A 12892-nucleotide genomic window follows, 5' to 3' on the forward strand; every position below is an offset into this window, starting at 1 on the left:
GAGGAAATTCTAGTAGACTGGAAGAGTGCAAATGTCATGCCAATATTCAAAGAAGGCAAGCAAGATGACACAGGTAATTACAGGCCAGTTAGCCCGACAACAATACTGAGCAACAAAGCTAATATGGGATTTATTCAATAAAGAATTAAAGGATAGGAATAGAACTAATAGAAGCTGACATGGTTTTATGGAAAACTGGTCTTGTCAAACAAACCTGATTTCATTATTTGATATGCTTACGAGTTTGGCTGATAAAAGTTACTGCATAAAGACCTCCTGTGTCAAATTCAGTCCTTTGCTCTTAGAACAGAGGTGGGCAAACTACGGCCCATGGGACTCTCCTACCCGGCCCCTGAGCTCCTGACCCAGGAGGCTAGTCCCCGGCCCCTCCCCCAAAGCCTCAGCGCGTTGCACCGCCGGCACAAGGCTCTAGGCAGCCGGGCAACGCAGGTGCAGAGCCGCAGCCTGACCCGGGGGTGCTCTGGGGGGCGCAGCTGTAGCGCCGCCAGCCACCGGTGCTCCAGGCAGCGTGGTAAGGGGGCAGAGTGGGCTGGATAGAGCGCAGAGGAGTTTGGGGTGGTGGTCAGAGGGTAGGGGCGTGGATAGGGGCCGGGGCAGTCAGAGGGCAGGGAACAGGGGGGGTTGGATGGGGCAGCAGGGGGCAGTCAGGGGTGGGAGGGTCCAGGGGGAGGGGGTGGTGGAGGGGGCAGGAGTCCCAGCGGAGACGTCAGGGGGCAAGAAGCGGGGGGACGGAGGCAGGGGCCAGGCCATGCCTGGCTGTTTGGGGAGACAGCCTCCCCTAAGCGGCCCTCCATACAATTTTGGAAACCTGATATGGCCCTCAGGGCAAAAAGTTTGCCCGCCTCTGACTTAGAGGCAACCCCATCATAGAAATGTAGGGCTGGGAGGGACCTTGAGAGATCAAGTCCAGCCCTCTTTGCTGAGGGAGGACCAAGTAAACCTAGACCCGCACTGACACGTGTTTGTTGAACCTGTTCTAAATACCTCCAATTCCTCAACCTCCACTGAAAGCCTATTCCAGAGTTTAACTATGGTGATAGCAAAAGTTTTTCCTAATAGCTAACTTTGCTGCAGATTAAGCCCATTACTTCCTGTCCTACTTTCAGTGGATGTGGAGAACTATTGATCGCCATCCTCTTTATACCAGTCCTTAACATATTGGAAGACGTATTAGGTCCCCCCCCCACTCTTCTTTTCTCGTGACTAAACGGGGCCAGTTTTTTTTAAGCTGGTTCACATCTTGCCTAAAATGTATTTACCCAGAATTGGACTCAATACTTTAGCTAAGGCCTCATCAGTGTCAAGTAGTGCAGAACAATAAGCTCCTGTATCTTACATATGACACTCCCGTGAATATACCCAAAATGTAGCCTTTTTCACAACTGCATCACATTGTTGACTAATATTCAATTTGTGATCCACTATAATTCTCAGATCCTCTTCAGCAGTACTGCCACCTAGCCAATTACTCTCCATTTTGTAATTGGACATTTGATTTTCCCTTCCAAAGTGAAGTGCTTTACAATTGCCTTTATTGAATTTCATTTGTTGAATTCGGAACAATTCTCTAATTTATCATGATTGTTTTGAATTCTAATTCTGTCCTCCAAAGGGCATGCAACCCCTCCCATCTTGGTATAATCTGCAAATTTCATAAGTGTACTCTCCTCTCCATTATCCAAGTCATTAATGAAAATATTAAATAGAACCAGACCCAGGACTGACCCTTGCAGGAGCCCCCTAGATACACCCTCCCAGTGTGAGAGCAAATCATTTAAAACTATTATTTGAGTGCCGTCTTTCAAGCACTTATACACCTACCTTATAGTAATTTAATCTAGACCAAATTTCTCTAATTTGAGACTGTCAAAAGCCTTACTGAAATCAAGACATCCTGTCTGCTGCCTCCCCACATCCACTAGGCCAGTAACCCTGTCAAAGAAGGATATGAGGTTGGTTTGGCATAATCTGTTCTTGACAAATCCATGCTGGTTATTCTACATAACCCTAATATCCTCCAGGTTCTTACAAACTGAATGTTTAATAATTTGTTCCAGTTTCTTTCCAGGTATCAAAGTCAGGCTGACTGGACTAGAACTCCCTGGGTTCTCTTTCTTCCCCGTTTTAAAAGACAGGTACTATGTTTGCCCTTCTACGCTGTCCTGAGACCTCACCTATCCTCCATGAGTTCTCAAAGGTAATTGCTGACAGTTCAGAGATTGCTTCAGCGAACCTGTTCTTTCCCTAGTTTGGCTTGCATTTCTTCCCCTTGTTAATAGTAATTGTGTTGAGTATCTGGTATTAGCCTTCTTAGTGAAGACCGAAGCAAAACGGACATTACACATCTTGGCCTTCTTGATGTCATCCGTTATTAGGAGCGCTGTCAATTAATCGCAGTTAACTCACACGATTAACTCAAAAAAATTAATTGTGATTAATCGCAGTTTTAAATCGCACTGTTAATCAACAGAATACCAATAGAAATTTATTAAATATTTTTAGAAGTTTTTCTACATTTTCAAATATATCGGTTTCAATTACAACTCAGAATACAAAAAGTGTACAGTGCTCACTTTATATTACAAATATTTGCACTATAAAAATGAAACAAAAATAGTATTTTTCAGTTCACCTCATACAAGTACTGTAGTGCAATCTCTGTTGTGAAATTGCAACTTACAAATGTAGATTTTTTTTTGTTACACAATAGCACGCAAACAAAACAATGCAAAACTTTAGAGCCTACAAGTCCACTCTATCCTACTACTTGTTCAGCCAATTGTTAAGACAAACAAGTTTGTTTGGATTTATGGGAGCTAATGCTGCCCACTTCTTATTTACAATGTCACCAGAAAGTGAAAACAGGCATCTGCATGGCACCTTTGTAGCCAGCACTGCAAGGTATTTACATGCCAGATATGCTAAACATTCGTATGTCCCTTCATGCTTCGGCCACCATTCCAGAGGACGTGCTTCCATGCTGATGACACTCATTAAAAAAAATAATGAGCTAATTAAATTTCTGACTGAACTCCTTGGGGGAGAATTGTATGTCTCCGGCTCTATTTTACCCACATTCTGCCATATATTTCATGTTTTTGCAGTCTCAGAGGACGACTCTGCACATGTTGTTCACTTTAAGAACACTTTCGCTGTAGATTTAACTAAAAGCAAAGAAGATACCAATGTGAGATTTCTAAAGATAGTTACAGCTCTCCATCGAAGATTTAAGTATCTGAAGTGCGTTCCAAAATCTGAGCATGGAGGAGGTAAAAGAGCAACACTCCAATGCGGAAACTACAGAACCCGAACCACCAAAAAAGAAAATCAACCTTCTGCTGGTGACATCAGACTCAGATGATGAAAATGAACATCCGTTCGTCCGCACTGCTTTGGATTGTTATCGAGCAGAACCCATCATCAGCATGGATGCATGTCCCCGGGAATGGTGGTTGAAGCATGAAGGGACATATGAAACTCTAGCGCATCTGGCACGTAAATATTTTGCAAAGTCAGCTTCAATACTGCCATGCAAGCGCTGTTCTCACTTTCAGGTGAGATCGTGAACAAGAAGTGGCCAGCATTATCTCCTGAAAATGTAAACCAACTTGTTTGTCTGAGCAATTGGCTGAACAATAAATAGGACTGAGTGGACTTATAGGCTCTAAAGTTTTACATTGTTTTATTTTTGAATGCAGTTTTTTTTTTTTGGTACATAATTCTACATTTGTAAGTTCAACTTTCATGATAAAGATTGCACTACAGTACTTGTACAAGGTGAATTGAAAAATACAATTTCTTTTGTTTTTTACAGTGCAAATATTTGTAATCAAAAATAAATATAAAACGAGCACTGTACACTTTGTATTCTGTGTTATGATTGAAATCAATATATTTGAAAATGTAGAAAACATTGGAAAATATTTAAATAAATGGTATTCTATTATTGTTTAACAGTGCCATTAATCGCAATAATTTTTGTAATCGCTTGACAGACCTAGTTATTAGCTCTCCTTCCCCTCCCCCTTTTTCTTTCTCTTGTTCCTAATGTATTTAAAGAACCTCTTCTTATTGCCTTTTATGTCCCTGGCTGGTGTAACTCATTTTGTGCCTTAGCACTTCTGATTTTGTCCCTACCTGCTTGTGCTATTCTTGTGTGTTCCTCCTTAGCAATTCATTCGTGTTTCCACTCTTGTAGGACTCCTTTTTGATTTTCAGATAATTAAAAAGCCCCTGAGGGAGTTATATTGGCCTCTTACTATTCTTTCTATCTTTCCTTTGGATCAGAATAGTGGACAGTTGTGCATTTAATATAGTCTCTTTGAGAAACTGCCAGCTCTTCTGAACTCCTTTATCCCTTAAATTTTCTTCCCACAAGACCTTACCTCCCAGTTCTCTCAGTTTAAGTCTTTTCTTCTTTTTCTTTTTTTTCTTTTTTTCTTTTTTTTTTTTTTTTTTTTGAAGTCCATTGTCCTTATTCTGCTGCTCTCACTCCTTCCTTTTCCTTGAATCATGAAATCGATCATTTCATGGTCCCTTTCACCCAAACTGCCTGCCCTCTTCCTTTCATCCCATACATAGAGTTAACAAGCTCGATCTTCAAACTTGTTAGGGTGTTTGCCCCACTACTCCCTCTTGGGAGGTTGTTCCAGAATCTCACTCCTCTGAACCTTTTTCTAATTTCCAGCCTCAATTTATTCATAACCAGTTTATCCCCATTTGTTGTTGCACCAACATTATGTTCTGGCTTAGGTAGCTCTTCTCCCTCCCTGGTTATTAGCCCCCTGTTGTATTTATAGAGAGCAATCAGATCCTCTCTCATCTTTTACTTTGCTAGGCTAAACAAGCCAAGCTCTCAGACTACTCTTGTGAGACAGGCTTTCCATTGCCCTGAGCATCCTAGCAGCCCTTCTCACTCCCGTTCGAGTCTGAATTAACCTTTCTTGAGCCCAGGCTCCAGAACGGCACACAGTATTTTAAATGCCAAGTTATACATCTAGGAACACTGAGTGAATTCCAGACCTATGGACTGGGGGACTCATCATGCAAGGTACTGACTGAAAAGGATTTAGGGGTCATAGTAGACAAGCACTGAACATGAGCTCCCAGTGAAACACTGTGGCAAAACAGGCTAATATGATCCTTGGGTATACAAAGAAAGCACAGGGAGTAGAAAGGTGATTTTACCTCTGTTTTGTATGGATGGTATTGTTAAGACCAATGATGGAATACTGCATCCAGTTCTGGTGACCACATTTATAGGAGGATGTTGAAAAATTGAAAAGGCCACAAAAATTATCTGAGAACTGGAGACAATGCCTTACAGTGAGAGATGTAAAGAGCTCAATCTGTTTATCTTATCAAAAATAAGAGTGAGAGATGACTTGATTACAGTCTACATATACCTATATGGGGAGAAAATATCTGATACTAAATGGCTCTTTAAGCTAGCACAAGAAGACACAACAAGACCTGGGCTGAAATGGCTAGACACTGAAGGCAGACAAATTCAGATTGGAAGTTAGGCTTTTTTTTTTTTAAAAACCAGTGTGAGAAAATGGCCGATGTTAGTATGGTGGTCCTCCGCTTTTCTTGGCGGGGGGTTAAGATGCCACCCCTTGCCCCTGCTCTTGGGGCGTCGAGGGCCCAGCTAGTGGCCTGGGAAGGTAGTAAAGAAGAGAAGCAGGGGAGGGATCTGGGTTTGCTCCTTACTTTGAGCCCCAGCCCCTCTCAACCCCTGTGGGTTCTTACCCTCTTCCCCCTTGGGTTGCGTGCCTTTGGTCTTTAGACACTGGGGGGAGGGAGTCTCCCTTATTTCGGTTCTCTGATCTTTCAAGTCTCACAGCACACCTCCAAGCTCCAGTCCTCTCTCCTTCCTCTGTCTGCCTGAAGCAGGGGAGTTTTATTAGGTTCCTGACAGGGCCTTAATTGACTGCAGGTGCTCCAATTAACCTGTAGCCACCATCCCTAGTCTACAGGGAAGCACGCCTTAATTAGTCTTGGTCTTATATATTTCCTCTCAAACACTCTACCACTGCTCTCTGGCCCTCCTGTATCACAATAGCAAGAGAGATTAACCACTGCAACAGACTCCCAAGGGAAGTGGTGGATTCTTCATCTCTTGAAGCCTTCAAATCCAGACTGGATGCTTCTCTGGAAGCTGCTTTAGTCAAACACAAATCATTAGGCTCAATACAGAAATAACTGAGTGAAATTCTCTGTCCTGTATTATACTTTCAGGCCTTTAAAAAAAAAAAAAAAATCTATGAACCAACCCCCCTTTCAGGTGGACTGAAGATTTGTATCCCCAAGTTCCCCAAAACGGGCAGCATCCTCCACAGGCCTGTAGGTCCTACTGGGCAGACACCAGAGGTACAACTCCGCCCTAGGGATCCAGACAAAGGGGGCATGGGAAGTCTGGTCCAAGGAAGGGAATTTATAACTGTGGTGCCCACATGGGGCTTGCACTTTGGCACGAGGGGATTATTTGTATCCAGAGTGACATTTCTGAGCTATCCTTGCAGGAAGACAGGTAAGATTATTTTTAAAGGGGAGAATGATTATTGGCTTTTTCTCTTCTTCTGATTCAAAAACACCAGATGGTATTTTGCTTCAATTTACCTTCACTCACAGGCTGAAAGTGGAGAATCTTGGCCCTCAGGTGCATGTGTCAGGGAGCTCTGAGCCTGCGAGAACAGAGAGTTTGAACGGAAATTGTCTAGCAGCTTTAGCTACAGCAGGAGATTCCCAGCATGTTCTCTGTAGCTCACCTTGTGCTATTGGGAAAGCCTCCTCTAGGAATAAGGAAGCTTGCCAGGCTCCTCCCAGCCGCACAGCAAACACTGCTAGTTCTCAGCTCTGTCCTTAGTGAGGAGAGTGCTATGGGACAGTTCCAGATGGGTGACCAGGAGCCCCCCACACACCTGGCCTTGACAGCAAACACTCTCTCATACCCCTTTCTCCTCGGATTTTGGTCTCTAGATTAAGAAACCTGAGTCAGTTACACAGACTTTGGTGGAGCACCCAGCTGCCATTCTCAGTCCAGACACGCTCTGTGGACCTTTTTTATTTCTGAGATGACATCTCTGAAACAGAGCAGCCTCACCACTTAGAACAGCAATATCTTGCCCTTCAGTTCCTCACAAACAGCCTGTCGCGCAGCAGGGCAGCATCAGCTCCAAGAAACAGCTGTGGAAACGGAAGCACAGAGAGGGGAAGGGACTTGCCCAAGGTCTCAGAACTGGGTCAAAGCCAGAAGCAGAATCCGTATCTGACATGTAGTCTTGTGCTTTAACCACACACCATCCTTCCTGTAGTGGCAGAGTTCTATGAAACTGGGTTCCAGCTCCATAAGACACAGAAGTCTAGGTTAGATGGGGCCCCCAGCAGTTCTTCTGTTTCTCTTTGGTCTCAGATGCCTGCCTAGACCCAACAGTTGTCTCCATGGAGGTGGAGGTAGATATCCATAGACATGGACTCCTGAGGCCACATGGTCTTTGGCCTGGATTAAAAGGAACCTCCAGCAGGTCATTCCTGACTGTGAAAACCGGATGAGTGGAGGGGTAGGGGAGGCTGCAGCACTGTCTTCTATCTCTGCTCATAACTTTCCTTCCTAGGCTGGAATTACATTTTGTTGGAGAGCTTGTGCAGACATGGCTTGGCATTTCTAGAGCACAAGACAGAGAACAAACCTCACACAACTGCAGCACTAGCTCAGCGTGGGCCAGAGGGAGAAGAGGCTGGGACTGGGCTGTACATGCTCTGCAGGAAGAGGGAGAAGCCATGCTGGCACCTTCTGTTCAGGGGAGGACAGCTGCCTCTCCAGGATGCTCTGGGGCTTCACACTCCCACTGGCCCTGTTGTTCCTGCATTTCCCTGAGGCTGCCACAGCTCTCTGGTGAAGGCCTCAGTGCTCAGCCAGGCCTGTTACCTACTGCAATAGGCTGTGACTGAGATTGTCCTCACACCCACCTGTGAGCACCAATTGGGGCAGAACACAGCTGTTCATCCCCTGGGATCACTTCCCAGGGAGGTGACCTTCTCAGATGCTAGACAGGATCCTTAAGGCCCTGGCTGCTCTGGGAGTTGCTCTCATCCACCCACTGGGATGCTCCTGCTCCTGGGGCTGAACATGCCAAGAGAGGTGGCTGAAGACCTTCCTTTCTGGGATTCACTCCCATTGGCAGTTCCAGCAGAGCCAAGGCTGGTGCCCCACAAGGTATCGGGCCAGGCACATGGGGCTCATGTCCAAATTTGGTTTTGCTTTCTCTGGACTTTCCAGGTGCAGATGCTAGAGCTGTGACTCACATACTGGAGGACTGCAGACATTGGTGAGTCCTGGCCTGGCCCGGCCCAGCCCTGCAGATACAAAACCACTGTTTCCTGCTGGACCCCAAGGACCCCCATGAGCCCACGCACAATCAGTGCGTCTGTTTACACAGTAGTTTCCCTAGGGACACAACTTTTGGCTGAAGGCGAGTCCCACCCAGACCAGCTACAGCCATCAATCACCTGCTCTGAACCTAAGAATTTCCATCCTCTGGAAGTTACACTGTCCTACCCCCAGCCTGGTGCTGCTCCTTATTGCACACTGGGCCAAGAGAACATGGGGCCCCATAAGCAGGGGAAACATCTCAAGACAGCTGTTCCCAGAAGGGGGAAAGGGAGCAGCTCAGGACCCTAACCCGCTCCTTCCCCCAGCCACTGCCTACCCTGCACAGTACCCCTTAGTGACTTTCACAAGCTCCGGGGACTTAGCCCAGCCCCACACTACATCCAGCCAGGACCCAGGCACTTTCATCAGTTATGCATATTCAGTGTAAGCACCAGCCTCAGATGGAAAACATGAGGCCAGAGGAGGAGCCGAAGAGGGCCGAGGGGAGCTCCCCTGGAGAAGACAGCCCTGAGCCTGGACTGATCTTATGCTGCCTTCTGACACCAAGACGTGCCAGGTCCTCAGGAGGCTCATGGAGGCAGCAGCAAGGGACTGCTCTGTACACAGCCACACAGATGGGGACAGGAAGCCCTAAGCCTGGGACAAGCGGGCACAAAACAGGAGGGACGAGAAGACCAGAGCAAAGGGATAGTCAGGCTCAATAGCATGGAAAGCCTCCTGGGCTGGCAGCGAAATGGATCACAAAAGGGATTTGTCTCCCTTGATGGAGGGGGAAGGTAGGCCCCATCACCAGGGGAAGCATCTCACACAGGCGGAACACATTGCTAGTGGAAGAGCAAGAGCTCCTTTACACAAGCCATTTAAACTGGACTGGACACAACCGTGCAGAATACAATGTAGGGACCAGCCCTGCCCTGGGCCCAAGACAGGGAGGATTTGGGGAAACAACAACCAAATGGAACTGAAGAATCCGTCTGGAACAAAGTAGTTTATGTGCTGAACAACCGAGCACAGACCAACAGCTGACTGTGGGGGCTTCTTGGATTCTGTGCCAGCCAGAGAAAAAGATAACCCCTGGGGTAATGCATAGAAATCCTTGCCCCTGCCATTAGGAGTCATACCTATATATGGGGCTTCTTCCTTGCACAGGACCTCACTTGAGCCCCACAGGCGGAGTCCATAAGCCAGGGGAACATCCCTGCACACAGCACCCTTCAGGTCAGAGCACGTGCCCATTACTGGTGCCAAGAGAAAACCTGGCCCAAGAACACCTGCTGAACAGTGTGTTCATGCCCTGCTCCAGCAGCCTCACCCTGAAAACACAGGCAATACCTAGTGGTGATGTCCTGGCATTCAGTGCCTCATGCCGCTCTTGAAGCTCCCACCTGCGATTTCACCATAAGACCTGCTTCTGCACTCCGTGCTCACTTATTTAGTGATCCCGGCGCCCTGGGCTCCATTCGCTAGTAAGAAGGTTGGTTTTTCTAGCTGACAGTACTGCCAAGTCCATGGGGCCTGAGCACCTCACCATCTCCAGAGTGTGTGTGCTACACCCCCTCAGGGAGAGGGAGAGAAAGCAGAGCTGGGATTTCCTGGGCTCTTACATTTTCAGCAGCAGAAGACACTCCGAGCCTGGAGCTCAGTGTCAAACAGCAGGAAGGAAGGGCATTGAACCCGATAAGAGAGGAGGGAAGCACCCAAGCTTTACTCAACAGTGGGGGTATGTCTACATTGCAATAAAAGACTCGCAGCTGGCCTGGGTCAGCTGACTCGGACTCAGGCTGTGGGGCTATAAAACTGCAATGTACACATTCAAGTACTGGCTGCAGTTGAGTTCTAGGGCCCTCCTGTCCATTGTGGGGTCTTGGGCTGAAGCCCAAGCCCGAGCATCTACACTGCAATTTTATAGCCCCATGAGTCTGAGACAGCTGACCCAAGCCAGCCATGGCTGTGCTGCAAGTCTTTTATCACAGTGTAAACATACCTGAGTGACAGGGAAGGATGTATTGTCAGAGCTTCCTCATCTGATGTGAATGTCCTTCAGCACTCCAGAGCCATGGAGACATTCTTGGGATACATAGAGAGAACTGCTCAGAATCATCGAGCCTGCATTCTTCCCCAGGCCAACATCTCTCCAACATTTCCACAGAAAGAGCAGACCTTTCCTCACTCCGCTCCAAGAAACTCCTGCTCCTGTACCAGATGGAGAGGCCTGGCTATCAAGCACAGGGGAGGGAGCAGACAGGGAAGTTCAAGGACACACTCTTGCATCAGCAGCAATGCCAGGAGTCTGGTACAGCACCCAGCTCTTGGGGGCTTGGCATGGCACATGCTAGACGAGATGCAGAGATCATCATTACAGCTGAAGCATTCTGGGTGCGAGCATTCAGTGCTGACAACATGGTCTGGCTGTCAGTAGTTCAGATGGCACCCATCTCATTTCTGTACTCTGCCAGCTCCCACCAGACCAAAGTGCCCCCTGAGTGGGAATGGAGCAATAGGGCTGATGGCAGGAGACATTCCAACAGCAGAGGCTGCGTACGTCACCTGGAAAATCAAGAAGAAACCTCCTCCTTCCCAGCCGCGGAGCTGGCTCCACTGCAGAGTGGCAGTGAGAGGGTGAGACTCCCCTGGACTCAAGGAACAGGACAAGCCCACTCAGAATATGGTAACGGTCAGAAAGTACATAGACAGAGTGAACCCTGGTAGCGAGAGGCAGAAGCTTGATCTGTGACACAGATGGGGCTCTGGAAAATTCCAGTGAGTTTGGAAGGCAGAGAAAATATCCCCCTGCTGTCACCTGCTGCAAAAGTGACTCTTACAGCTGCTTTCAGAATCTCCTTTGAAACATCACAAAGTCCTGAAGAGGGGCAGAAGAAGAGAGGACATTTCCATAGTGCTTTTGAGAGCTTCCCTTAAACTGCCCTGAGAATGAGTCACTGGACCACACGGTCACTTGGGCTGGGAGACACTTGCTCCAATCCCCACACCTACTGCACCACACAGGCTCCTGAGTTACAGCCTCACCGTAGGGTACAAGCAGTCATTCCAAGCCCTTGTGCTCAGACACCACCTCCAACAGATTTCGCTGCTGCCTTAAAACCCCCTTCACAAAAGGGGTGCTTCTTGCTCTCCCGCTCCCCACGCGCCTGACTGGCTCCCCTCTTCCTCAGTGCAAGCAGGGATTGAACTCTCAACCTGCACAGGGTTCCTAAATGTCTCCCACCTCTCCCCAGATCTGCTGCAGCCATTCTCACCTCAGTTATGGAAAGGCAGGGAAGGAGGGGAAAGATGGGGAAGAAACAATCATTGTGCATTTGTTATTTGTCAGGTCCAGAAGCCACTTGTCCCAGACAGAGCAGAATTCCCCCTGCAACAATGACTCAGACTGGGAAGCAAATCAAGCAGGTGGGATGATTTCTGGCAGAGAGAGAACAGCAGGAATGGTACAGACCTCTTCCTCCTCAATGCGAGCAGGCTCAATCAGCAGATTATTGGCTTGATCAAACGACACCCCCTGTTAGGACAGGAACCAGCAAAGAGGCATGCGGATTAGTGGAGCAAAAACCAAACCCACCACCATTACCACCACCACCACCACCCGACTGCACACCGCTGAGAGACAGGCCCTGCCACACAGCATGGGGATAGATCTCCTCTCCCACACCACTCACCACACAGAGCACCAGACAGGGCCACCTCCCCTGTGGTCAGAGCACTGAGAATGCCAATCCTGCTAGGCCAGACTCATAGAACTCCATGCCCTGGGACCACATTGTTTGTGCTTGGCACTTAGGATCTGAACTCCAGCCTCACGAGCTGAACATTACTTGCCATTATGAACCCTGTTGTGCCCCATCCAGGAAGAATGAAGGATTGAATGATACAGAAGAGAGGAGAGAAGGGCCCTGTAGCACCACCCAGCTGCTGCACACAGGGGACAGAGGCTACCCCACAATCTCACCATGCCACCCTCCTGGAGAAAAGGCTCCAGCACAACAGCCCTTCCTGCCAAAGGCCACAAGTGTCCTGCTCCCACGTCCATCATCAGTACACAGGAGACCTCTAGTACGAGACCCCTCGGGATTTCCCTAGGGCACCAGTTTTCATGCCAGAAACTCTAAGTCATGATTCACTCCCACCTCCACACTGCCCTGCCTCCTCTCTGCCTGTCCAACACACGCACACACCCCCACCCCTCCTGCAGTTCCCCATGGACACAGCACTCACATCCCCACTCCAGGAGAGAAGCTCAGAGAAGAGGTCAGGCCTGCAAGTCTGCCTTGCTGGAAAAGGCGTCTGCCCCAATCGCTTGAGAAGGGCAGCTCCTAGTAGAGGCCTTGCAACCATCAGCAGCACAGATCTGACCATGGGGAGATGCAGAAGCTGTGGCACTGGTGCCTGCATGATCTTCATTGGGCTTTACCTACAGGAGTGGGCCCTAAGCCCACGGTGCCAGGCTGGAAGAAGCCTTCT

At 48.0% G+C, this 12892-nt stretch overlaps 1 protein-coding gene across 18 annotated transcripts in view; it reads right to left on the reverse strand.

The window, feature by feature from the left end:
* Positions 1 to 12892, reverse strand: part of SCRIB (scribble planar cell polarity protein) — a 238448-nt gene that overhangs the window by 171566 nt on the left and 53990 nt on the right. For 17 of the 18 annotated variants that reach the window (XM_077809575.1, XM_077809561.1, XM_077809577.1 and 14 more), the window contains exon 16: positions 11871 to 11933. The exons of the other annotated variant lie outside the window; for it this stretch is intronic. In XM_077809575.1, coding sequence (XP_077665701.1) covers positions 11871 to 11933 — 63 coding nt within the window. The remainder of the gene's footprint in view (positions 1 to 11870; positions 11934 to 12892) is intronic. 18 annotated transcript variants of the gene reach the window in all.

This window comes from Eretmochelys imbricata, chromosome 2 (genome assembly GCF_965152235.1).
Source record: "Eretmochelys imbricata isolate rEreImb1 chromosome 2, rEreImb1.hap1, whole genome shotgun sequence".
NCBI lineage: Eukaryota > Metazoa > Chordata > Testudines > Cheloniidae > Eretmochelys > Eretmochelys imbricata.